This window comes from Calonectris borealis, chromosome 24 (assembly GCF_964195595.1).
Source record: "Calonectris borealis chromosome 24, bCalBor7.hap1.2, whole genome shotgun sequence".
Classification (NCBI taxonomy): Eukaryota; Metazoa; Chordata; class Aves; order Procellariiformes; family Procellariidae; genus Calonectris; species Calonectris borealis.
The window spans coordinates 6,669,490-6,696,366 of record NC_134335.1 but is presented as its reverse complement, the minus strand read 5'-3'; the positions used below and the strand labels follow the sequence as shown (position 1 = coordinate 6,696,366).

Sequence of the window (26,877 nt, the reverse complement as noted above, 5' to 3'; positions counted from 1 at the left end):
CTCAGCTCAGAGATTAAGGAGGGTCACCAGGTACTGCTACTCAAAGGGCAGGTGCAGGTTTTTCAGTGGCATTAATAAATAAAAATACCTGCCAGGGAATAAGGTTACGTGTGAGGATTGCTGTGATAGAAGAAGAATAGCTAACAAGGAGCAAAGTCTTAAGAGCAGAATCTCTGTTCCATAAATGGGCTGAACATAAATACACATGCATCTCTACAGTGATATCAAACCAAAAATTAAGTCAGGAATCCTACTGGCAATTGTTGCCCCCGAGCCTTCATTATGGCCCTATTTCTTTCCATATCTTCTAGCCCCCAAGGAATTGCACAGGGAGCTCCTCCTGTCTGGCAGTCCGGGCTGTATCAGCCTGTTTTGCGCCATGTCCCCCCCAGTTACCTTGGTGCTGTCTGTAGCAGCCTCACACAACAGTGAGCAGTTTTGCATCTGAAATTAAAAAGATGCCTGGGTCTGACTGAATCATTCTTCATTATCTCAGCGGGCAGCAGATTTAGGAGCTAGATTTGCAATGAACGTTTATTAGATTGTGTGTCTTCCGGGGATAGCTACATTTTTTATATGATCAGGTTCCATGACTTAGCATCATAATTAGCTATTAGACATACATACTCCAGTCAAGAGCTGCTTTTTTTTTTTTTTTTAAGCTTGCTTATTCTTTCTTTTCTCATTTATAGGGGACTTCTGCACAGTTTTTCTGACAAGTGCAAGATAGCCAGTGGGAATGAGACCCGTAATTAATCCACTGAATGCACAGTACAAGCAGAAGAACGGCTCTTGGATGAAGAAGCTCTTCAGTCTCTGTAAGGTATCTGACAAGATGGCAAACACTGTTGGTTAGAATGGTGGTTTTAGTGATGTTGGTGCTAGGAATAGCACCCAGCAAATTCATTTCATGTAAGGTATTGAGGACAGGAGGAAGAAAATTATGTTTTTCTGCATTCCTCTGAATTTTGAACAGTCACATGTGCATGATTCTGCACTTTCTCATCAAGGGCTGATTCACTGGGTTTCTAGTAAAGAAAATAAAGTAAGCTTGAGTCCAGTTTCCCACCCCTTCTTGTAGGTGTGTGTGTGTTGAAGGAGTGGTGGTGTTAAAAGGGAGTCCAGCATTGAGAGCATTGGCCTGAACTGTGGGAGGTCCAGATTCAGCTCTTGCATTGCCAGAGACAAACTGTGTGAATTTGGTCATGTATCCTCATTGTACTTTGGCTTAACACCCATAAAAATAACTTCAGAGATTTTGTGGTAAAGTAAGACACCCTTGGATGCTGCAATATTAGGGTGTCTTGTTGGTTTGTCACAAAAGTATTAAAAGCAGTGGAAAGCACAGAGCGAGGATGGTTGTCCCTTTAAATTAAGTTCTTCTTTTCTGTAATGCTACTTGGTTTATTGCACAGGAAATATCTTTGTTTCTTAGTTCTCTAGTTACTATAGTATCTGCCACTTATTGCAATTTACTTCTGAGACTGTTTTACTAACTGCCTTGTGTTCTTGGATCAGATACAACACCCTTTGATTCCTGTTGTCCTTTTGTCTTTGCTTGCTTGGCTCTAAACATTTTGTTCCCTGAACACGGGCCCAGGTTCTCCTCTCCCCCATGCTGCAGCAAATCAGGAATACTGCTTCTGAAGCAATTAGTTAAGAAGCATTGACACACACGAGGGGAATTAGGACTGTTAATTATTTTTTTCAAGTTTTGTCAAGGATTCTGTACTGCTCTTCCCAAATCTTCCAGTATTAGTTACAATGTGCAGGCCAGTTCCAAGACTGAGTGACTACACTTTGCCTGGTGGTAATCCACACCGTATTTCCAGTTACTTGATTCTCCTTCACTGCTTTGTAGTCACAGCACAGTGACTACAGTGTGTGCAGTTGCCTGACTCCTGCCTAACTCAGCTGGATGGATATCTCAAAAGCCAGGCATGTCCAGACAGTCATATTGTCAAGGCAGATAGCAAACTCACTTATTTGGTCACAAGACACTCAAAACATCAAGTGAAGACTGGAGTGTCGCTCATACAGAATGGTGCAAAGTCTGCAGGAGTACAGACGCTCAAATGAGAATCTGCAGGCAAGACCTCTGCTAGTGGTTTCTTAGTGGAGTATGCCAGAAATGAGGAAAGAAATTACTTTCTTGATGCAAAAGCTGCTTTTCTATTACCTCTCCTGCTCTCCAGGGAAGAGTGGAGTTAGTAAAAAATGGAAAATAATTAAGGTCTGAGCAGAAATAGTAACTGTCCCCAGGTCTTCAGTGTTATTCTCTCACAGCAGACCTTCTTCAGACTCAGTCCCTCTCCCATCTTATTGCTACATGCTGTGTCAAGAAGTACAGCCTCACAAACTGAGATGTGGTCTAAACTTCCCTGTGCTGCTGTTTTCCTCTGCGCCGTGGCACTCCGGTCCACGTCAGCACCTACCTGTGTTTAGAAGTAGTTTGCATGCAACCAGCTGCTCTTTCCGTGTTTTTATGGCACCTATTGCACCAGTATCTCAGTCTCAGATTTTAAAAAAAGCCAAAAAAAGAGAGGTAGCTACAGTAGAAACTAAGGTGACTGTGAGCTTGAGATGTAAAAAGGCATTGCTCTTCTGTCCTGGATTATACCAGAGTTTACACATGAGTTGAAGTGTTTCCCCGCTCAGATCAGGGCCTGTTTAGGTCTGTGCAAAACTACAGCTACCCAGGATACTTCTAGGTTAATAAGAGAGTCTTGAATTAGCATGCTTCCAGCAATACATGGCTACTGGGCAGAGGGGTTGTGTCTTTTAGTTTAAATGCCCGTGAAGCACCCATGTTAGGTGCTCAAGATCCCATCCAATAATTATTTATTTTAGATTGTATTTAGCCTTAACAGCCTGACAATATTCAGTGTTGCTGGTCTCTTCATATTACTGAGAGAGGAGAAAAATTGTTAACCCTGTTTTGTAAATGGCCAAAGCCGCATAGACTGGCTGTAGTGGAGCAGGGACTGGAATCCCTAATTCTACATTCTCCATTAAAACCCTAATCCCTGGGCTATCCTTCTGCTTCAGACAGAGTTTGGGATGGATGGTGTATAACTTGTCTGAAGTGATGCACCTGCCACTATTTAAAGCTAGTTATTTTCCCTCTGTCCCTGTGTCAAAGTTGCTTTTTTCTTTTTTTTTTTTAAGTGCCAAATTCTTTCTTTGCTGGAGTGATTAAAAATTGAATTGCTTGCATTTTGTAGGTCTTTGTCAGAGCCTTGCGGTTCAAATACTTCCACAAATTCTGTGTAGACTAACAGTATCTTGGGACTGATAAAGGTTGATGCCTGGATTGGTTAAAGGGGAAAAATCCTAGCATGTGGTTTCCAGCATTCACTGGGTGGTGAGAGTCAAAACATCTCCTGATTTGCCTGAGGATCTTAATTTTTTTTGAAGAAATTTAATGGGAAAAAGGGGGGAAAAATACAGATACTTCACAGAGAATATACACAGAAAAGAACAGCAGGGTAGGGGGAATGTGGAAGTAGGTCAGATGCATTGCAGACAAAAAAAAAAATCATTATTATGATTAGGAGAGATTAAGGAAGTCAAGAGCAAACAGCATCAAAGGAATCCCATTTATCAAGCCATTTAAACAAGAGCATTCCTTGCAGGGCAAGTTCTCCACACTCTACACCAATTTGGAGCAAAATGAGAGGAGAATGTCCCATGCTATGTGTTTAATTTAATATCTAGTCTTCTGTATATTAATCCATGAATTCTTGAAGGAACCTTTTTTTAATTGTCACAAGGAACAAATGCTGCAGAAACTGTTACCCACCCTTCCTTGCTTGAGTTCTTTTAGATTTTTCATTTTTAAAGCTATAATTATCCAGTTAGGTCTCTAGGTGAAGAATGCACCCAGTGTAATAGTAGTTCTTGCTGACAGCAGCCAATCAATTACTTCTTCGACACATTAGGTGCTTTACATAAAATAAGGAGATTCTCATCTCAAAGATTTCACATAAAAGGCAATTTATAAGTGTCAAGTTATTTCATCTGAGGACGTTAAGAAACTTTGCAATGACAAGTAGATTCTGTTCCTTTTCTTAACTTTTGGGCAACTAGAAGTCTGGGAGATCTGACCAGCATGCTGTGACTTACTCAGTCTCCTTTTCTCCCCTTTTTCTTTCTAGTTTTGACTAGCTTCTTTGTCCCGTGTGCCATAACAGCAAGGAAATTGATTTTGATTTGGATGGGTTTGCTTGCTTCGTTTGCATCAAGGCAGAAACAAATACTGAAAGCTTTAGCATTGTAAAACAGAACAACATTCTTCTCCTCCAGCATGGTTTTTTTGAGATACCGAACAATGGACCTTAATGGTAAACATAGGCAATGCCTCTTGATTTGCAACAGGCACACATCCTTTTGTAAGACAGACCCTGTGCTGTATGAATTCTGTTATGACCTGTTATGAGAATTTGGAGCCTGTTTCTGCACAGCACTGCAAGCATCTTTTGTTGAGGTAGATTAGCTGCATTTTCTTTGACTTCACACCGAGCTAGAGTGCTCCTTATATGTTTTTAACATTGACTTGGGTCCTCTAGACAGAAACCACAACCTCTGAGCTGTTTGACAGAGCTCTGCCATGTCAAATGTTTCTAAGCAGGAGCAAGCTGTCTGATAAATTTAAACAAGATGTGGAAGTCTCTTAACAGTGGGTTAAATACTGGCTGAACATCTTTCTAAATAGCTGAACACTGCTGCCAGAGGCTGCGGGCTGGTTTGCAGCCTAAACCAAGCCCTGTAGAACTGCTGACTTGAGCCGAAGCATGTAGAAGGTTTGGCGTTTTAGAAGCTTTTAATTAACAGCACATTTCATGCCACTCATTAGTTTCCTATTCAGGAGGAATTGGTGTATGAAGCATGCTAAAACTTTAAAGTAGTAGTTACCCATACAGCTGAAGTTACAGCTGGTGCATTCTCAGCCTTCCAAGCCGAGAAGTCACGATTCTTTTCTGCTGTCTCTGCAGCGATCTGGGGCAATACAAACCCAGACTTGGGTTAACGCTTTTATTGCTGACTGGCTGTCGCATTGTCACTCTAACAATGCTGCCTTTCAGGTCCAAGCACTGCCAGAACTCACTCTGCTCTTTGTACAGCACAAGGCAGAGCTTTGATGGAAATAACTTGGCCCTCCTTTGTTTAGGCAATAGAGTGAGTGTGTGGGGAAAATCTCACCCCCAGTCTTGTTTTGGACCTTTTCCAAAGATTGGCTTAAATGTTGAAGCAAGATACTTATCTTTCTATTTTCATGAAACTCCAGATCTTGATGGTTTTATGCATGTTAAATACTTCCTTTGAGTCTTGCTACCACAGCTTTGACTGGTTTAAGTTGGTCTAGAGCTTCTGGGTTCAATAAAACTATGCTAAATTATACCTGGTAAGATTTCGGTATCTTATTGCTGTGTGTTTTTGCCTAACAATACAAGGTAACTCAATATCAGTGGTCTTCTATTGCTGTGGTCCAGCGCCTTGTGAAAATCTTGGGTATGACATCGCAAGGTTTAGCATTTCAAGCACTGCTTTAGAGTATCCTTGCAGTGTTGGCTATTGATCCAGTCTGATGGTATGTGGGCTTGGAAAGAGAGAGAGAGCAGCAAGGCTTGAAGTTCAGCCACTTCTTATAAACCAGCGCACTAGAAACGCACTTTAATTACCTAGTGGAAATTAGGCCTTAACATAATTATCTGGATATTTGGACTCTGTTCCTAAATGTGTTACTGACTGCTGTGACTTCTTGCAAGTCCTTTTAACCACTGTGTGCTTAAGATTTCCCATTTACAAAACCAGTGGCAATGGTTTAAGACTTAACGTTGATGAAGAACACTGCATTGCTTTGAGAGCTGCTGGAAAAAAATGGCAAGTCTTGCCATTATTATTAGTGCTCCATCTTTAAGCTGTCAGATTATATAAATCTAGGCAGATGCCTTAAAGCATTGTGTGCCGAGGAAAGCTCTCTAAAGGAACAAATTCCCTTTTCCTTTGTCTTTGAATAAAATGTCATAATTGTATGGGAAGATAGGACAGCTATTGCTGAAAAGGCAGTGTAAAAGGGTAGGAAAGAAGCTAGTGCAGCCCTAGAAAAAGAAGAGACGGGAGACAGCTCTTCATCCAGACTGATAATGAAACATGAAGTATCCCAAAACCGGCCTGTTGAGAGTGTGTAATAAACACTTTGACATTAAGGGGCCTTTATGGCTGTGAGACAATGGCTGTTGTTTGCTTAATGCCCTAGGCTCTGGAATGCAAATGTAATACCCAGGAGCTTGAGATAATAGCACTTTACATGCTCATTGATGCTATTTCTTTTTTAACCTGGAAGTCTCAAAGGCATTTTAAAGGCATCAGCTAGACACCCAAACTCATTTGCCTTCTTCATGGTAGTCTTGCCTAACTGATCTGCAAACTTTGTGCTCAGAAGTTGAAAACTAAGCATTTAGTATGACTTGAGTATTTCTGTGGGAATTGTAGATCACGGCTCCTATGGGGATTCTACAGGGTACTTTTAACCTAACGTGAATGTGATGCACAAAATTATAGTGGTGATTAATATATCTATAAAAGAGAAGTATTAAAGCGTGTTTTTCAGAAATCCTGTAACATTGATGAATTACCTATATGCATTCTGCTTTCCTGAATTCCTCTCCAGAGTCTAATACAGAACTTTTCAGGATCTTTCTAAGGCTGCTGCTGTTTGTTGCATTGCACTACAAACTGCTGTGACATATCTGCTGCATTTTGATGAAATTACTGGAACCGGAATCACTGGTGGTGCAATTATTCCTTATATAGATGCTTTAATTACAGCAGTGAGATGTTACGGGGTTAATTAATAGTTGTTTATTAAGTGCTTTGAGACTCTTGAATGAAAGATATATGCAACATATGTGCAAAGGATTATTATTAGTTATTAACAGCGATACTCCCAGCTATTTGCAGGGTAAAAACAATTTAGTTTCATTGTGAAATATTAAATTGGCGGTCTAGTCGGATCCATGGCATATTTCAGGTTGCAAGCCAAAATCCAAGTGTATATACTGAAGTAGCGATGCACAGTGCCAGATTTGGCTTGTGGGAGTGGTCCCATCAGTTTCCGTTGGAACAGAGAAGAGCTGGAAATGCAGCAGGTTATAGAAACTGGAGGAGGGGGTTGCGTGGGAGGAAGTTCCTCAGCTTTCAGTAAAATCAGTAGGAAATGGAAGAGCTCACAGGAATATTGGGATCCAGGCTCTAATTTCATGATCTTTAAGCCATGGTTATTGAACAGCATCCATCTGCATGTGTGCAGCAATTGTGGTTCCATTACCTTCAGAGCCACCTTCTCCTTTTTAGGCTTTTTCCTAAACATTTTCTGTACCAGCAGCAACTGTAGTCTTGCCTGTGGGCATGGACAGTGTATCTGTGTTGGAAATCAGGCTGCCTAAGCTCTGGTATTTATCCTGGCACTCAGGAAGCAGTGCTATGTCTAGAGAGATATTTCATCAGTTCTCAAAACTTAGTAACTCGGTGTGTCAAAATATGAGCTGTTCAATTACTGGAATTTCTTTACTTATTTCAGAGAGATTTCTGTTCCCTTTGCTCCTTCTTGCCACGCTTATTCTTTCTTGTATTGAGGAAGAAACATATTTACTGATGAGAGAGGAGGAAGAGAGAGACTTTTGTCCTTTTGTTGCTTCCCACGAATAAGCACAAAGTCCCTTATAAGGCTTGTTTCAATACCTGGATGTTCAGTATTTGTCTCCATCCTAGAGGCGAGCCCACTTACTGTGGGAGTTTGTGTGAAGGTTCTGCAATGCCTGAAAGTGGAAGGACGGAAACACAAAGAAAGCTCTCTGAACCCTGTGGCAAGCCGAAGATGACTAACACCATTAAAATCAGCTGAAAAGACTGATCCTTTCTATCTCTAGAAAATTATTATTGAAATGGATATCTGTAGCAGCTCTTCAGGTTGTTGACCCATCACAAAAGTGGGGATTGGGCATGTCTACAGAAGCAAGGTGTGACCACAGCTGCTATAAAACCTCTCCTGAAGTGGAGAAGCTGGGCGGCGGGGCTGGCAGGGGCAGTGTATGGTGTTCTGCGAGGTGGTGAATGCCCACAGCTCCTGCTGACTTGCTGCTCAAACTGAGGACTGTTGGATCTAGGAGGGAACCAAAGCGGCTGCCGAAGGGTGGACTGGAAGCCATATTTCTAAATTGCTGGGGCTTGTCCCAGCATAAAACAATATAAGCCACCCTATGGAGAGAGCTGGAGGATCCCAGCCCTAGAATAACATGGCTGCTAGCTGCTGCACAGCTAATGTGGTTGGTTTCTACACGTATAGCCTTTTATCAATCTCCCTCTCATAATGACGGTGTTTGTCTTGCTGGAGAGGTGAAGGACTGCCATGTTTCTGTTCGGGCATTCTGTGTAGTACACCACAAACACCATGGATTCACTCTGCATATGCAGATTGTCTGTGAGTTGCATGCTTAATAGTTCAAGTTTCCTGGAAGCGATAGTCTTGCTCTGCAGGTGCTGTAGGGATGAGCTTTACATACCCAAAGGATATGTTCACGAGTCCTGGACACAGAACTACCTGATCAAAGCTGCTGCTGGACATCCAGAAACCCAGGAAAGTGTATGTGTTCTTCAGTTCTGCTCAGATAAAACTTCCTGGAAGGAACAACAACAAAAAAATCTGGCTAGGGACTCCCACGTATCTGAGAGCCCTAGATAAAAGCAATGGAATTTAGCAAGTTGCTTTGAGGTTTTTATTTGGTTGGTTGTTGGGGTTTTTCTGCATCACTGTGCTGTGCAGCGTCCAGTTTAGGACTGAAGTGTGACATCCAAATGACACAATTTTGTAAGAAGCACGAAAGGTTGTCCGAAAGGTTCCTCCCAATTATCCCCTGGGAAGTTTTCACCAGTTGTAATGGACCTAAACCTTTTCCTGTTTGCAATGAGAAAAGGTCTAGGTCTGTTTTCCAGCTTGATGGTTTGGGGGAGTTTAATTTTGTATGAACTGGTTTTATTTCCAGAGAATGAAGATAACTGTAAGCAGAAATCACTTTCGGAAGGTGTAGGACCTGGCCGTGTAGGACCTAGGACTCGTGAACATATCCTTTGGGTATGTAAAGCCGTGGTCACGAGTAGGATGCAGCAAGTCTGATCAGATAAGCTTCCTTGGGGAAAGTCTGTTGCCATTTTTCTGTATGTGTACAGCAGCTGGTACTGCAGGGCTACGCCTGGGAATCCTAGATGCTTCTGCAAAACAGATGATGATAATAAAAACGCCCTGCACCTCATTAAGCAAGTCAAGAAAAATTCCAACAAGAATGCAGTTAAAACTTTTTATATTCTGATGATGCAGTCTATCTCTATAGTAATTATTGGCAAGGAAGTAGAGATTTCTGACTTCAAAAGCAGGCCGGGGGAGGAAGTTAGGGCAAATCCTATTGAAAAGCCTGCATACCTTGAGCTGTTCTGTAGTATGGAATATTGCAAATGCTATGGCAGGTAGAGAGAAGTACATTTGTCTCGGTTACTGCTACAGCCCACAAATGCAAACATTTCCTATGCTGCAATTGTTTTGACTCAGAAGAATTATTCTCCTTTCTATGTTCTGGCTCTCTTGGACTCTGATCACCCGTCAGCCAAGGTATGCTGCTAGGCAGAGGCAAAGTGAGAATGACTTGATGCCCATCTTTGTGGGTGAAAGACTATTTTATTAAATCTTTCTGGACAGCGCGTTTCAATTTCTATTGCTCTAGGGGATCTGGAATCTGAGCCAGTCAGTAAAACAGGCCTCCACCTCTTAGAGGTGCCAGAAGCAATCTGCCTGTCTGCTGAGTGGAAATGATACAGTCATGGCCAAGTTTTGTGTTCCAGGATTCAGCCCACGCCATTGATTTTCCCATTGTGGTGGTGTTTAGAGACACAGCAATCCCACTGGGTAGATGCTGTGTGGGTCATGTGAGACACCAAAAGAGCACGCATCTTCAAAAGGCGAGACAGAAAAGCAAATTGTTTTTCTACAGATGAGTTATCGCATAGTGACTTACTAAAGATAATATATAAAATTTGCAATATCTGGTTTACTGCCTTATCCATGAAACTATTCTTTCTCCTAATATTCAGCTCCGGCTCATGGGATTGAAGGGATGGTAAAACCATCTGCAACATTATTCGCAGTCTCAGTATAAAAGAGATCCTTTAAACAAGGTGTTATGGTAGTCTGTTGTCTTCCTCCTGCTTCAGCCAGCCCCCCACCCGGTCTCTTTATTTTCCCTGCTTAGTCAGCAGGTTCTAAACCAGATTCAAAGCAAGGATGAAAGCAAACAGCCCTGAAAATGCTGACTTCTCAAAGTACTGCACACTGTCATTCAAGCACCCAGGGACAGAAATACAACGAACATCTTCCTAACAGCAGACTTTAATCTCCTTCTAAAGGTAGACACGTGTAAAAGGGAAAATAATTTACAAACAGCAATGCTAAAAATAAAAAGCTCAGAAGAAAGAATACCTTATTAATCCTAAAGTAGGCAGCATACAGTACAAAGAGGAAAAAAGCAAAACGAGTCTTTTTCTTCCCCTTTCCTGAATATAATTTTTTTTTTTTTTCAAAGCTTGGATAAATCAGCCTGGTATATTAACTGCTCAGGGTGATGGAGGGAGTGTAATCTGCAACCTGCTTCTTGTGTCTCCCTCTGTTAGAGAGCCATCTCCCTTTGCTCATAGGTAATATCTCTTGTGTTTTTTTTTATTCCTGGGTGGAACAAACTTTGTCAGCCCTTTACAGCCAGACTGGGAATATGTCCGAGTAATGGCTTCTGGTACTGTTTTCTCCAGGAATCCCATTAGCATTCCCAGTGACAATACCATACTGCTCCTACTATTTTACTTTCCATTAGCTTCTCCGGTCCCCTTTGTCTGAGCTCCGTGCAGTCTGACAGAATAATGTCACGCAGGTCAGCGATGTGTCCAGGAGCGGAGAGGAGATCCAATGCTGCACACCCATGAACTGACTTCCCAGTATTGGTTAGAGCCTGGAGATGTACGTGGGACACTCACTCTCTGTTGATTTACTCCATGTGAGAATCTTGCCAACTACAGAGAAAGAAAAAGGACTTGGTTAATGTTGATTTAATGTCCAAACTTTGTGTGCCTTTTAGGCAGCCACTTTCCTTCTATATGACACAGCTCCCCCGTTTCCCATAGTCATTTAATTTTAATTGAAGACACGGGGCCTCTGTACAGGTAATAGAATACTATTCAATGAAAAGGAGCTTATCAAAGCAAAACAGAACAATATTGTGGGTTTTTTTTTTGATTTGCTTTTGTTTTGCCAGCTGGCTGAGGCACCAGGTAGTTCTGATTTTGCCTTTCCTGCTGCTGCCCTTCACCCGGCAGGGTCAGGGCTGGCTGGGAACAGCTAACTGATGCGTAAAGAGGACTCTCTCATCTCTCGCCTTCAGTGTGAGCTTGTCTTTGGTGCATCCTAGCTGAACAGGATAAAAGAAAAAGAGCCCAGTAAAAAAACAAACAACAACAAAACCCTCCTGCTTTGAAATTCTCTGATGTTTCTTACTTTCACAGCTGCTTGAAGGACCGAAGCTTTTCAAATCTTAGTTCTAGAAGTCACAATAGCAGCTGATTCATCCAATAATGTTTCTTTAAACTGGTTTCATGTTTTCAACACAAAATCTTGGGGGTCCTATACAAAGCAAGGTCAGCATTCTTCCCTGCTTCAGAACTGAGGAAACCGAGACACAGAAAGGGCAGATGACTTATTCGAGATCACATAATGAGTGCTGAGAGTGTCAAGAACTACAAGATGATATCCCGATTTTGAGCCAATTGATGCGATCCTAAATTCACAGTATTTCCTATAACTGTCCTCGTGTGGGAAGTCCAGCCTGTATGACTTTACGTAGAGTGTTTGATTTTTCCCTTTTTCACAGGGAAGACAAATTTGGGAGACCTTTCCTGCTGCTGCCCTTCACCCTGCAGGGTCAGGGCTGTCTGTGAACGGGGATGCCAGAGAGCACTTTTTGTAAGAGTAAAGGCTTGTCTCACTGCTTCCCCTTTGTTTGACCATGACTTGTGAAGGACTCTGCTCTGGAGCACCAAAAGAAGAGAGGACGTGAGACCGTGACACATGGCTTAGGGTGCTATAAACCAGTCCTTGCTCCGGGCCTCTGAAAAAGTGCAGAGAGACTGTCAGAAATTGAGAAAGGGGTGGCGTGCAAGTAAGAAAAGAGGGGGCTGAAATGGTGGGAGAGAATGAGAAGGGAAGAGGGCAAGAAAAATATGTGAGCACAAGAGGTTCAAAGACATTCCTTGGCTTCTTCTGCCTCCTGAGCCTGTGCTGCCTCAGCCAGTGCTGGGGCCATGAAGACCTCTCTTAATCTACATTTCCTTTTCCTCTTTCACTGGGAATGGAAGAGTCATGTGTAAGTGACCCTGCTCTCCCCCTCTTTCCCTCTCCATTTCCTTTCCCAGCAGTGTTTCTCTGGGATACGCAGCCATCTGGCTGTTTATTGCAGCATGAGCTGAACTCTTAGATGTATCCTTTGGAATTTGGTCCTGGTTTAATGATTTCTCTATCATTCCCTTGCCTTTTCTATACGTCTCATTTGCGCCCCTGGAGCCACTGTTGCACGAGTGCACTCTGTCCTTTTGTATCGCATGTACTTTCATGTTTTCTCTTCTCCCTGGAACGTTTCAACATTCCTGTTTGGTTTCTATTATTTTTGTTCCATTTTTTCTCACGTTTCTCTGCTTCCTGTTAGCACAGGGACCACCATCCCACTCTGAAACAGTTGACTGAGCATAGGCATCAGCCTCCCTCCTCCTCTAATCCCATCCATCCTGGGTCAAGACACTGACCTCGGAGGCATTGCTGGAGGCGGAAAGGGAAGATGCAAACGATTCCAGAGGAAGTTCAGCCTTGAAGTTCAGCACTGGGATAATGAGCAAAATCCTTAGCTTCTCTCCCTTTGTGCTATGAGTAAAATGCACACTACAGTCTGCTTAACTCCTTCACTTCCAGGAGCAAGCAAAGATGCTGTTAAAGAGATAGGGAAACAAAAAGGAGCACCTTCCATGAAAAGACTATCTATTCTATATTGGTAAGAGAGCATGAGGTACTGAGAATATAATGGTAAAGTAGAAGGCTGTCCTGGGTACTTTCATACTCCTTTCCTCTTCCAAGATATCTCATAAGATAATGTTAACCATACAGCTGCTGCAAATAGATTTCTTGATGGACTTCTCATGAAAGAATGGATTGATGCTGTGGAATGCAATCTTCATTTGTGTCTGGTGGTGAGATAACTATGAATGTTATAGTGCTATTGTTCGAGGCCCTTTGAGTATTTAAGACTTTCCCCTTTTTGTTTCCTTCCTCTTGCTGTAACAGTGAACTTCCCATAGTTGTTTGCTTGTGCTGGACGCCCTCAGGGCAGGGCTGAAGATAAAGTTGATGCCTCCCGTACCATCACAAGTGTTATATGTGACGAGTAGCCTGCAGGGATGGTGTGCTGGGATCTGTGCCGAGGAGGTTGAATGGCCACTGACAGCTTCACAGTGGCAAAGGATATGGACCCAGAATAATTAAACAACTGTGTCTCATTGCAGCTCATGACAGCTTCCAGATGCTGCTGTAAGTGATTCCAGATGTGTTCTTCAAAACCTCTGGTTGTTGAGAGCATCCATGCATCGGGAGGGTGAGAGCTACATCCTCTTCCAGGGATGCATGTGGCATCACTGTCTTTTTCTTTTAGACTTGCGTGGTGGGGATGAGATCAGCACCATCAAAAGTACACCCAAAGGGCAAAGCCTTTTATGTGTCCCTCCAGTAACTGTGTCCTTTCAAGAGCTCACAGATGTGCACAGCTGTCCAGTTGACCAGGGCACAAAGGATTGTGTCTGTATATTGCCTGTAAAACCATTTTCTTCCTTATGCACAGTGGAAGATGGGAGTGGGAGACATGCGAACCCAAAGGGTCCATGGTGATTATCTTGTCTAACAGCACAGGGTAGGGACTTTCTCTTGGTTATTCTCATGTCTGGCCTGATACCTCCCCCTGCTGTTCCTTGCCTGTTTGGCACTCGGGATCCAGCTCCATCCCAGCTCTCGTTCACTCCTGCTGAATATTTTGTAACTCCAGAGCTGAGGTCAGACCCTTGCCTGATGCAGGTGGCAAGAGAGCAGAGGTGGGACAGTGGGTTTACGGCAGTAAGACTCCACAGAGCAGGAGGATGACTTGAAATGGAGATCGTGGGCTTGGCATCCTGGATGAGCTCTCTGCGTGGGGAAGCAGTCAGGAGGCAGAGGGGTTCAGCTCTGGGAACCCCGAACTCGGGAGCAAGAATGCCCTTCTGCGACTGACTGCAGACACTTCTCTCAGTTTCCTCATCTTTAGGATAACGCCACCTATCTCCCAGGGCTGGGGTTTAAGAGATTGATTTGCTAAGCTTTGCATGTTTGATTTGTTTTTTAAAATGATGGTTTATGCACTCAGTCATTAAAGGCCTTCTTTTGCCCTTCCCAGTATGAACATTTTTAGGCCGAGATTGGTTTATATTTTAGTGTTTTTAAAGTAACAAATGTAATGATATAATCATGGGAGAATACAGAAAGGAAGAAGAGTAACAGAAGAAGTGTTATTCATGCTCATTCAAGCCCCTTCACTGTACTATGCAAACCATCCGGTATGAAACAGGCAGGCAGTTTTACCAAGGTATTCCCTCTGACTTCTGCCCAGGAGCTGCTAGGGTAGGAAAGGTGTTATATCATCTGTGGGGGTGCCTCCAGAGAAACAAAATAACATTAGATTGTAAAATCTTGGTGAAAGTGATGATAGTTTTTATTGCACAGCGATTCAGCATCCAGCAAAAGGGGTGCTCATCCCAGCTGGATGCCAACCTATTAAAAGTAACTATTGCTTTCCAAAATAAAAATAGCTATAATAGTAGTAAGACTAGAGTGGGAAAGACAGACAAATGAGAGGTAGAAGAGGGCATGCAGTGATAATTTTGCCCATTATGGTACAGAAGTTCAGCTTGAATTCTTCAGCAGAGCTCGGGGACACTTTGGTCTTTTATTTTCTCAGGTTTCTTTGGCTTGAGATAGTGCTCTTGACTCATGTTGCAGCAGTAAGAGGCTACGCTCGTGTGCTGGCTCTGAGGCTCTGCTCTGGAGGATTGCCGTCCGGTGGTCTTCTCTTGGAAAGGCATGGCTATAGTGAGTGGTGAACTGGCATACTGCTCCCCGCCGTTTACCTGCGCAGCGTGGCTCATCCGTGCTCTCTCTGGTACACGAGCTGGTGTGAACCCTGGCAGGGCAGAAGCACCTTTGCTAACTCCAGGCCAGCCAGACTAGGGAGCAAAGCTGGAGCAAAGCTGGAGCAAAGCAAAATGGCTTTCCAGTGATGAGTGTACTTTTTTACATATGATTAATCCTGCTCTGTGTAAGAGTTTGCAAAATGATGATTTTTTTTAAACACACTTTTATAAATGCACTAAAAGGCAAAATAACTGGTAGAAGTTGTAACATTAGAAATCAAATGCCAGTCTTATTAAATGTAGCACCTAGATGCTAAAGGTGAATGCATTCAAATTAGATGTAAAACTTCCGTTTTGTAGTGGCACATCTCAGCAGATGGGTGAATTCTCTGTTTCAGGATGCCATCAAGTGAAGGCTTTGTGGATACTTTTCTGAAGATGTTGTTTCACCCCAAAATTACTAACCAGAGCAGTTCAAGGGCACCTGCGTTGAGCCATCTGGATGACTTTATATGTGCTTTATGAATGTGTTGCTATTTCTTAGTAGGGAGGGTGACTTGAATAATGGGAAGAGAAGGCTGGACTGGGGTTCAGTTTACCTGCGTTATACTTCTGTCCATTGAACAAAGCAGATGGCAGTCATTAAGATGAGACTGGGTAGCCCTGTCTGTATACATTTGTTTAGAAACATAGTTATACTAGTGCAATATGAGAGTACAATATCTGTTACAGTAAAGTTGGCTATAATGGTTTAGTTTTTAGCTGCAAATGTACTGCTACAAACTGACTTGGTCCACACAAGTTGTAAATCAGACAGTGCCCACCCACAGTTTTACAGTGGTTTTAGGAAAATCATACTTTGACTTAAAGCTGAGGAACTCTGTGTGGACTGAGTTGGAGTGAAGACTTCTATGTTCTCTTTCTGGGACACATGAATGTGATTCATGAGCCTATTCCTGTCTGTGATGAAGAACTATCCGGGTATATGGATATGCAAGATATTATTGATATTCCTGATAGGCAGGAACCAAATATAAGGCTGGTAGTAACTTAGACAGGAACAGAAGAAACGAGAGAACTAGAATTAGGCAAGATGGTTTCTATAACAAGCATGAAAGACTCATCCCAGGCTCATTCCCTAGTCTTCTGTTCCCCCATTTTATATGGCAAGCAACAAAGTCTGTATCTAACACTGTGTTACTGTGAGCCTATCGTACCGTAAGAGTTTTAATAACTTCTTTGAGCAGAAGGATGCAGACGTTGGCTATGATTTTATTTGGTCCAGCTGGTGAACCTGTCCTTGGTTTGTCAGGAGACAAGGGAAAATGCTTTATTTAGATGAGTAGAGATCCTGCAGGGAAGGACTATGACACAAGACATCTGGTTGCATTTGGAGTGCTGCCCTGAAAACCACTCTTATTTCCCTAGACAAATCTCATCCCTCATCTTTGCCTCCAGTTCTCCACATGTAAAGAAAATGATAGTGTTGTGTGATCTGTGGATGCTGTGAGAGTGAATCCACTAGTACTTGTAGGGCACTCAAATTCTGTGGTAACAGGCTCAAAAAAAAGCCAACCAATAAAGAAAGCGAAGAATAACACAGGCCAATATAAACCATTTCTTGGACATGGTACAACACAGTTTTAATGACTCATGGTCTCGTGCAGTGTAAAATAACACCATCGTTTCTGATAGAACAATAGTTTTATATTGCGTCATGCATCAACTGCTCACAGACTTATGCACAAGAAAGACAGTTTTATGTTTTATACACGTATGCTTTGCAGCCTTCTGCCCCTCTGCTTCATAAAGGTTTAAGGGGGGTTTATTGCAACTTTGCAGCAAAGCCAGTGTTTCTTCCTGAAGATTAGTAATTAGATCCTGTGGCAGCACTTAGATATTTTGATGATGGGTCCTTTAAAAGCATCTTAGATTAGATAGTCAGATAGGAATGCATGATAATAAACTGAGCAGACAGGGCCATGTACTGAGTTACTCGTTATCACTTCAATCCATTTTGAACTGTGTGAACATGCCGACACTAAAAAGGGAAAAAAGTAAAGTGGGCTTCTTAAAAATAATCCTATTTTTTGCTCTTCATAATTGATTATATACATATGTTACTGTAGAACGATTCAGAAGAAAGGACAAGGAATACGTCATTTTTTCCTTGCTGTCTTTTGTTGGCTTCCTTAAAAAAATGCAACTTTGCATAGATGCAACAATTCTCTGAAAGTCTAAATTACATTCCACTAAAACCTTTATTAATGGGCCTTCCGTGAAATACCAGCTCTGACAGTAGTGAGTCAGGCTGTGTTTCAACGGACTTCAATTGAAGCTCTGCTGCCTCCAAACACAGGATTGGGCATTTATAGAGGGGAACCTGATCCCAGAAAGACACTGCGGGATGCCATTCACAGTTATGATTAGAAATGTCCCAGGAATGCGTGGGGAAGGATGAGTGTACAGTCTGCCTTAGATAGTGCCAGCATGGTCTCTAGCTCTCTCAGAAGTGGCCAGATGGTATTGTCTTTTTTTCCCAGTGATTTTGATTCGATAAGGTTGTCTTTTCCATGTGCTCAACGGTAACAGCTCATTCACTCAGTCTGGCTGCAGAGGACCTGGGAGAGGGGGAACATCTGACTCCAATCTTTTCTGTGGGATTCTTTCAGGATTTGCTGCCGACCCCATTCCCCAGGGCTGGCACGGAACAACAGTCTACTGCAGTGCTCCAACAAGCAGGGAACAACATAGGGACACCACCCAGTAACTTTTCAGCCTGAGATCCAAATTTCCACTCCCATCTATTTCCAGGCTCTGCAACTGGCCCCTGGCAACTAAAGAATCTCTACAAGAGGCTTCCCTTTCTCTTGCCAGTGTAGTAAATTTAAAGTTTTGAGATCATTTTACAAAGACATAACACCACTGCAGCACTAATAATACCATTACTAGGGTTAAGTTAGCCAACAAGTTATTGGCTGAGTTTAATTTCTTCGGCTATTTGTCAGTTATCTCCACATAGGCTTTTATTTTTTTTTTCCCTGACACGCAGACTTTGTGATTTGTCTGACATACTTAGCTTTGAGCTTTATTCACAAGGAGCCTTAACCCAGCCTTGGATTAATTGAATATATAATTTTTTAAAAATTCAAATCCCGTTTTTAAAAAGGACTTGCAACTGCCAATTTTGCCAGAAGGGGGAACTGTAGCTCCATCTTCCAACAGCTGCTCTAGCACAACTGGCAGGCATGTACTTAATAAAAGCTCTGGATTCAGTTAGTCCTTTCTTTCTTTCTCTTGAGGCAGCTGCTGGAAAGAACTCTTCGTAACATTCAGAGCGGATTAATTATTCTATTAGATCAGTTTTACCAAAACCCAATGATCTAAAAATCACGTCAGGTCTGAAGGGACTTCAAGCACTCATTTAAAATCATGAAGTTTTTATTATTACAGATCCTGCTTGAAAGAAGCATCTTGTGCTTTTTTGTTCAGTCTTTTGGTGGTTTCATTTCTCAGCAGTCAGAGTATATCTGCCAGAGATGTAATTATATTTCTAGCAACAAAACTCAGGAAGCTGGTCCTTTAAGAAGAGTGTCGGCACTACAAATCTTGCAATGAGTTATTGAGTCAGAAACACTTCAGACCTCAACACTGTTGGCCACCTGAAGAGACTATTCGGTGAGGCTACATTTCAGAGCATTGATCAAGATGCAGGCCCCACACGTAAGGCTGCTTCTTTTCAGTTGTACAGGCAGTTCTCCAGAGAGCTGTCTAAGCAGAGAACAGCAACAAAAAAGGTAGGGGTATGTTGCAACTTTTCTGGGGTCACAGGGCTGGCAAGTGGCAGAGCCAGGAATTGCATCCATCTCCTGAAAGAGAGTTGTTTGCAGAAAGCACCGTGCCCTCCCAGAGCACAGCAATGATCATTTATTAATTGTTCAGTTTAGCAACAGATCCATCACCGGTCTCTCCTGTTTTTCACTTCTCCATCCCCTCCCTTCACCCAGAATCTCAAACCACAACAAATTCTGTACCTGTTTTTGGGGAAGAGAAATCTTCAGAGAGACTCACAGCCTTAAATGTAATGGAAACACTTGCTAATGAATGAGCCCTCATTATACACATTACAAGGAAACACTTAATTGACAGTGGCCACCGGATAACAGGGTTTAATTAATAAATCTAGGTGGCGTCATATACACCACAGGAAGGGATTATAGGGGTTAATGTGTCTGTCTGTTGGACTTTTATGGAAGAGTTGTGTTGCCTGTCTTTTAACATGAATAACCCGCATGTCTGTGACCCAACACTTGCAAAAGGGAGAGTCAATCGGTTGTGAGAACACAGCAGCCCTGTCTGGATGTTTGAACATGGGCTGGATGGCATCCGAGGCTGAAACAGACCAAAGGGACATTTGTTTTCTTGCCTCTTTAGCCAGCATCTGGGTTTCTATGGTGCTGTCTATTCTAACCACACACACCACCCTGAGTTGAACCAACAGTCTTCTCAAAACTTAGCGTTTTAATGACCAGTTCATCGGTGCCTCAGATAGATAGACTGTCAGCACCCACCACAACAATAATGCCAAGCTTTAGCAGCAGGATATGCAAAACAGGGATTCGCAGCTGATCGATATTGATAACTTTATTGAAAAATTAGCGAAGCTGTGCTGACCTACCTCTGCCTACCACTAATACAGCGACTCCAAATCAAAGGGAAGCAAGGCTCTGGAGATCCCACTGAAGTCTGTCACAGAAGACAGACTGCTCGTTCTCTGACCTGCAAGCTGCTCTTCAAGTTTGCAGTGCAGTGTGAAAGGGTCAGAAAGAGTCCAGGACTTCTCATCGGTCTGTCTTTTGATAATATTGTAAATAATGCAAATAGAAGAGGATGACAACAGTTACGAGTGCTCATTTTAGAGCTGAGCGCATTTATTTGTTTGTAAAGCGCAATGGGGTAATGTTCACAAATACCACCAGCCCAGGAACACTCCACCTTTACCCGCTCCACAGCTTGCTTGGGTTCCAGTCACCAAGTCCTCAAAAATTCCCTGCAGGGGAGACAGAAAGCAGCAGCTGACAACATGTACCTTTGCCCAAGAGACCTGTATCTCCTAATATAAGTTGGCTAAGCCCTGCGGAAGCAAACAGAACCAGCCTGATTTATCCCAGCCCACGACCCGGGCTGCATATCTACTGTTACTTATCTGTACAAAGTGACAACCGGGCACCAGACGAACAAAACTGCTCTCTGCTTGAAGTAGTGCTCATATCAAGAGAGCCCTTTGGAAGATGGAAGAGTTTTTTGTACTTCTGTACACAGGAGCACCTTGTAGCAGTGTGCTCATACCAGTTCTGCTGAAAGAGTTAGGAACAGAAAACCTTTAACCTGTTCTTTGCCTTTCCCAACAATCATTTGTGGCTTACCAGTACACCTTAAGTCACCGTCCTTTGCTTGATTGAGGCTGTCATTGTCGTGCCTTTAGTATATATTTATTAAAAAAAAAAAAAAATCACACTGGAAATTTAAAGGAGTGACTTTTCACAAGGATGCTGCTCTAAGTTCAGAGCAGGTCTTTATTTTTAACCAGTTACTTATCCTGATTCAACCAAGAGAACAGTTGGACCATGGAGACCTAATTAGCTGGTAATTATTCTCAAGCTTTGCCTCATCTGGATCACAAGACAGATCTTTATCTAGTATCAGTTTAGTCCCATTGCAGGCAATGGAACAGGATTAATCTGTTAAACTGGATCCTGTTCACAATTCTAATATTTTGGAAGACCCTGGGAGTTTTCCCACTAGTGCCTGCAGAAACATAGCGGCTAATGGCAAGTGTCAAGTGGAAGATTGAAGTGAAGGTAGTATGCCAGGGATGATGTTGATTGGCCAATGCAGGTCAAAGAAGCAGCAGAAAAAAAGAGGGACACTGACCAGCTACTGGAGTTAACCCTCTGCCTCCTGCCCCATCTTCCCTAGCCAGCCCCCAACATGCAATGTCATTCAAACCTCCTCTCCTTCCTGCTAAGAGCTCTCTTTGCTTCTTAGCTCTCACACCTCCTTTCATGCTTCCAATGCCCAAGTGCCCTGAGCTCCCCATCTCACTTTCTGTTACAGCATCCACAAGCTACTTTGATTATGGGCAAAGCTAAGACAGGAGACTGTCATGCTGGAATGGACCAAGAGCTGCCGTAAGCTGGCTGATGTACATGAAGTTGATAACTTGCTTTCCTCTACCCAGATCAGCGAGGTTAGCTCTGCTTATTGGTGTCTAAAGCATGCCCTTGAGTTTGGAATTAGTTGCACATCAAACGTCCATGTTCAGGCATTACACCGAGACAGAAACACCTGCTAGTTTACTGTCAAGCTTTCTGTCTAGTAATGCTATTACCATTTATTGTCAGCCCCATCCTTCTCACCCCAGCTGCCCATTCATGTCTGCCCAGAATTTTTTTCTGGAAGAATTGTAGCAGAGATGCTGTATGTTTCCTTTATATGTTTTTTGTTATTCTACTCCATTATATCAGGGAAGAAAGCCTATTTCTGTCATTCTCGGAGCAGACATCTCACGGTAAAAGAACAGGCTGAAATAAGCTATTTCATTACTAATAATCACTAACAGGTTACAAAGTGGTAGTAATAAGTTGAAAAGAAGCTTGTTTACTATGAGAAATTCTGTATCTTGGTTTATTCTCAGCTGCAGCTAAATAATTTCTTTATACTCAGTTAATAGAAGACTTTCTATAAGCCTTGACTCTTCTTCCACATGCCAATGTACATACCTACTTTAATGCTTGTATTTTCTTAGGCATTTAGTATTCTTCTAGACTTCAGAGCGACAACTGTGGTAAATAATCATTTTCTTTAATATAAAAAGCACAGAATAGGATGCAGAGAAGAATTAAGACTAAGGAGGCTCAGAGTGCTCCCTAACCCCTTGTAGCTCATAAGGAGCTTTCTTACGTACAACAGGAATCCATGGTTGATGAAAGTAAAGTTTCATGTGAATTAGTAAGACTTCAGAAACTAAGTCTTGGAACATTCTTCTTTCAGTGCTAAAAGATACATTTTTTTTTTGAAGTTTAGTAATTGAGAAAAAAGGAAAGAATAAAGTATTGTTTATAGTAAGATGTCCTTACCATAAGGTCTCAGACTTTTTTCTCCATGGTATCCTTTTAAGCCCATATTGTGCAATCATAGTCTATGTAGACTCATTTCATGCTGACCTTGCCTATTTTAATGGCTAGAACATTTCAGTTTTAATTTCTGAGATTAATATTGAGTTATTACCACAGTATAACCAGCAACCATAACTATTACAGGTCTCTATAAGACTGTCCTGTGCCCTTTTTATAGTGCAGATGGCACTTAGCACAGTGACCCCTAATTAGTGCTTGCAGGTGGAAATGTAGGGGCGTGGGCACCCTTCCTTTCTTATAAAAGGGGGCAGATGAGCCTTCCTTCTGTTTTTGTAGCTGGAGTTCTCTTTTCCTTCTCTTCCTGTATGGCAATATGGATTAAGGCCTTTCAGAATGCCATTGGAAAAGGACTGTTGAGAGCAGGCAAGAAGAGAAGGTGAGAAGACAAACAGCTCAGGGTCAAGCATAAAGCTGAGATTATGGACAGAAAAATGGGACATCTGAATCAAGGAACTTGGAGGTGCTCCTTAAAAGCAAGGGGATTGGACACATGTACCAGTTGTTTGATGTCCTACTCCCCCACTTACACTGATAACACAGTAAAACCTCTGTGGCTTAACCATTGGCACCAGGGTCTTAACAGCTATGTGTATTTTAATGTCCTAATTATTCTCAAAGGCAATTGAATTATAGTTGATTTCTCCCTGTTCCTCATAGGTACTAGCTGTTTTGTCTGAACCCCAGGTTGGGGGCAGGGCTTCTCCCTGCACGGAGCTGGGATCATCCAAAAAGCTCCATCTGAAAACATGTTGCAGCAAACAGAAGGGAAGCGAGGCAGAGCCAGTGACTGTGGAGGTGAGCAGTGGCACAACCTGATTGACTGCAGATCCCTGTGGGTGCCTCGGCTGTTCTTAAGCAATCCAGAGCGTGACAGATTTACTTCTAGAACAGCCCTGGTGCAGACAGGTCATTCTTCAGGGCCAAATCTTTTAGTCCAAGGCTACTTTGAGGGATTCAGTGTTACAAGTAGTTTTGACTGAGCTGGGGCTGATGAATCCGAGTGTACCGCGGGCAGTCCAGCTGTCTGGGCAGAGCCCCCCAAATACAGTGCTCCTGAACCCTCAGAGCTCTGTGCTGGCTCCTAGCTGATGTTGAAATACCCAATGCTGCAATCCAGGCAACAAATCCTTCTGGGAATGGCATTGTTCTTCAACTCTGGCCACGAAATCGATTCCTGAGCTGTTCCACTGGTAGGAACTTTATGCAGATTTTGTGGCAGGTGGAGGAAGGACACTGAGCATTGTAGGTAGCCAAATTAGGCACTTTTAATAGGAGGGAGACTCTCCTCTGTGTTTCAAGCTCCAAACCCTGCCTTGGCTGGCTTCCATGCATACAGCAAGCCCTTTGCCTGTGAGCAGGCTACCTCAGAAGAGTAAATTTGGCCAGAACCTCTGAAAGGGGTTTTTCACTGTAGCTGAGGTTTTGCTCTTTCCTTGTTTAGAAAGAATGAATCTATTTATAGGCATGAGCAGGCTCTGCTTCTTGGAAATCTCTCTGCCCTGCTCTTAGCGTTAGGCAATGAAAGTCTCAGCCTTACCTTTGAACACTAGCGACCCAGCAGTGCTACAGTAAATTCTGGTATGCTCTGTTATTTACTGACTCCCAGAGCCCCTGTCTCTCCTTATTTGTCCTTGCATTAATTAAGTGTGAGTCTATCTACACCAGTGAATTGCAGCAGCATGGTGCCTGGGTAAGTGAAGAGTGAGACCTGGGCTCTTGGAGTGTACTGTGATAGCTGGGCTTCTTGCAGGCAATTCCTGACTCTCTGCAGCCTGCTTGGGAAGGGAAGCCTGAGCGGTTCGTGCAGGGGACACAGCATCTGGGCTCTCTCTGGGGATGGTGGTCTTGGTTTCTTCAATAGCTGTGCTAAGATCCATCTGCAGGTTTGGATTTGGGGTCCTGCAGAGCCCAGAATGATGAAGGCTGTCTAGAAACCATTTATAAAGATCAGTACTTGATGGCATCAATAACTCCCTCTGGGCTTCTTGCAGGCTGAGATAGTGGCAGATTGTCAAAATTACTTAACGTCCTGGAACACCACCCATTCCAGTATGAATAGGCTTCTTGTGTACAACTCACATGATCGTGGTGTTTTTCTGGTGTCTCTATGGAGACTGGAGACATTCTTCTGGTCTATTGGTTTGGGATCTTTTTTCTTTTCTGCTTTCAGGTAAATTGTCTTGTAGGAAAAAAGAAAACAAACAGATATAATCCTTGTGCATAATGAATAAAGTATCAGTCACAGAACACCAAAACATCCTGGCCCCTTTTATAGAAGGAGTTGGCAATATTTTGATTTTTCCTTCTTTAACACGCTACCATCCAGCTTGGCAGAGATTTAGCAAGCCTTGTGCAAAAAATAATTGGCCTTAGGCAAAGCTGGATGAAGCAGTGAGCATTTGCATGTGGATCCTCATCCAAATTAGGCTGGAGTATGGATTAAAGAGTGAAGCGGCGTTAGATTTGGGAAGCCTTCCATGCCAAAAATTGGGGGAGCTTTTTAAGATGTTCCAATCCCAAACACTCTCATTCTCATGAGATCAGACACTTCCCCTTACCGTTGGCTCCAGTCCCTCTAGGACAGTGTTTTAAATGAGATTTTTGTTACCTTGGCCATATTAAAATAGGTGTCCCTGTTTTCATTGGCATCCTGGAGAGGACAGCAATGTGGGTAGGGTGATGAGGAAGAGATGCTTATGCAGTGTGGAGTTCCCTGGAGAAATGGAGGCATGGGGAAAACACTATTTATTGTCCCATTAATATTTGGGATGAATAGTAGGGGACGTGGCACATCTGTCTAGCCCAAACTGGACCTTCAGGTGTTGTGCTTAGGACAGTAGCAGGAACAGTTGCCTTCTTGTGATATTCTCCAGGATTTTGTTCCTTCCTCAGCAGTGGCCCTGTCCGTGACCAGTACGATCTGCTACCTTTGCTCCACAGCAAGTCCCATCGGTGTGTTTTACTGCTCAGGATGACACAGAACGCTCCTTTGCATTCCTGGTTGCCGCTCCCAAACTCCTTAGCCCTAGTTTACAAGTCCGGATTCTAGCCTCTTAGCTATAGCATGAAAAAACAAATCCCCACTTGCTGAAAGATGGCATATGTTTCTTGGCATAAACTCAGGTGTACGTGGTATCTATACAACACCCAAAAAATCAGAGCCACCCCATAAATATCTCTCTAAATGCCTTCAGTTCTGCCAGTGAGTTGTCTCAGGATTCATAATGATTTATTCTATCCGTTTTAGTATGTTCTTTGGTGCCCTGCATAGTGGCAAGGCAACGTGCTTGGTGAGCTCATGGAAACCACTCCAACCACTGCCAATAGCAGGATCTGGTTTGATTTTGGTAGCAATAGAGCCTAGGAAAGGAGAAGCTGCTCAGGTGTTGTGTGTCCTTGCAAAGAGGTAACTGGAAAAATAGCAAGACACTGTCTCAGCCCCCAGTGCTGTTGTGGGGGAAAAATGAGGTCACGGAAGGAAAACACTGGGATTTGGATTGTGCTCTCTACCTGGAGAGTGCATGATGTTGAGTGAGGTCTGGCTTCTGTCCTGAGGGTTAACAGAAGGAGCCTCTGCCTCAGTTTCTCTGCACATAGATCTGAAACTATATCTATACCTCCTTGCTAAGGAATTTTACAATCTGTGTGCTGAGTTCTTTCTGGCTTGTGCGTTCTGAGCCTGCTACCACCACTGATAAAAACAATTGTTATTAGCTGTATTAGTACTTTAAAGCAGAGCATCTTAACTAATATGGGGACTAGCCACTGGTTTCACTCACGTAAGTACCATTATACTCTATTTCTAGATGATTAAAAGTTGGCTCTAAGCAAAGGACATTAGGTTTAGGGCTTGTGGCAGAGCAAGAAACGAAACAAAGGTGTCGCAATTGATAGTTCAAGCTTTCAGTGTAATTTTATTGAAGAAGGTAACTCAAGCCTTGGTTTATTCTGACCATGTCAGGGGCTACTTTGTAGTGTTGCTGCCATAAGCCCAAGTCTGTCCGTTAAGGGACAAAACCTGCTAGCAAAGCCAGGGCTGGTTTGGCTCGCACAAACACTGCAGCATCACAGTGGGGCAGGGGGAGTAGGAGGAGAATGAGTCTTGCTCAGAGTGAGGTCTTTTGACACTCAAAGAGGCTGCAGGCAGATTTAAAGGTGACAGAAGTAATGTAATTGTGAGGATTTGAGATAGGCTCCATAGCTTGGGAGCTGGAAAAAAAAAATTCCAAGGAAACTGCTGAACTTGAAGCAGAAGGACTTGAAGTCCTATTCTGCAGTCATTTAGGCCAGGAGTGAAATTTGCTTGTAAAGATAAGCTGGAAGCAACGGCTTCCTGAAGTCAACGGAGTGCATGAGCGTAGGCAATCACCTCTCTGCTCTGCAA

General features: G+C 42.9%; 1 protein-coding gene across 2 annotated transcripts in view; it reads left to right on the top strand.

Moving 5' to 3' along the window:
- Window positions 1–692: 692 nt before the first annotated feature.
- BARX2 (BARX homeobox 2) overlaps window positions 693–26,877 on the top strand; it is a 65,978-nt gene continuing 39,793 nt past the window's right edge. Inside the window, exons 1-2 of one of the 2 annotated variants that reach the window (XM_075172712.1) lie at window positions 693–818; window positions 15,693–15,808. In XM_075172712.1, the coding sequence (XP_075028813.1) occupies window positions 15,694–15,808 (115 nt within the window). In that variant the 5' untranslated portion in view covers window positions 693–818; window position 15,693. Of the gene's footprint in view, window positions 819–13,426; window positions 13,670–15,692; window positions 15,809–26,877 lie in introns of those variants that run through there. The other variant, XM_075172711.1, reaches the window with a different exon arrangement.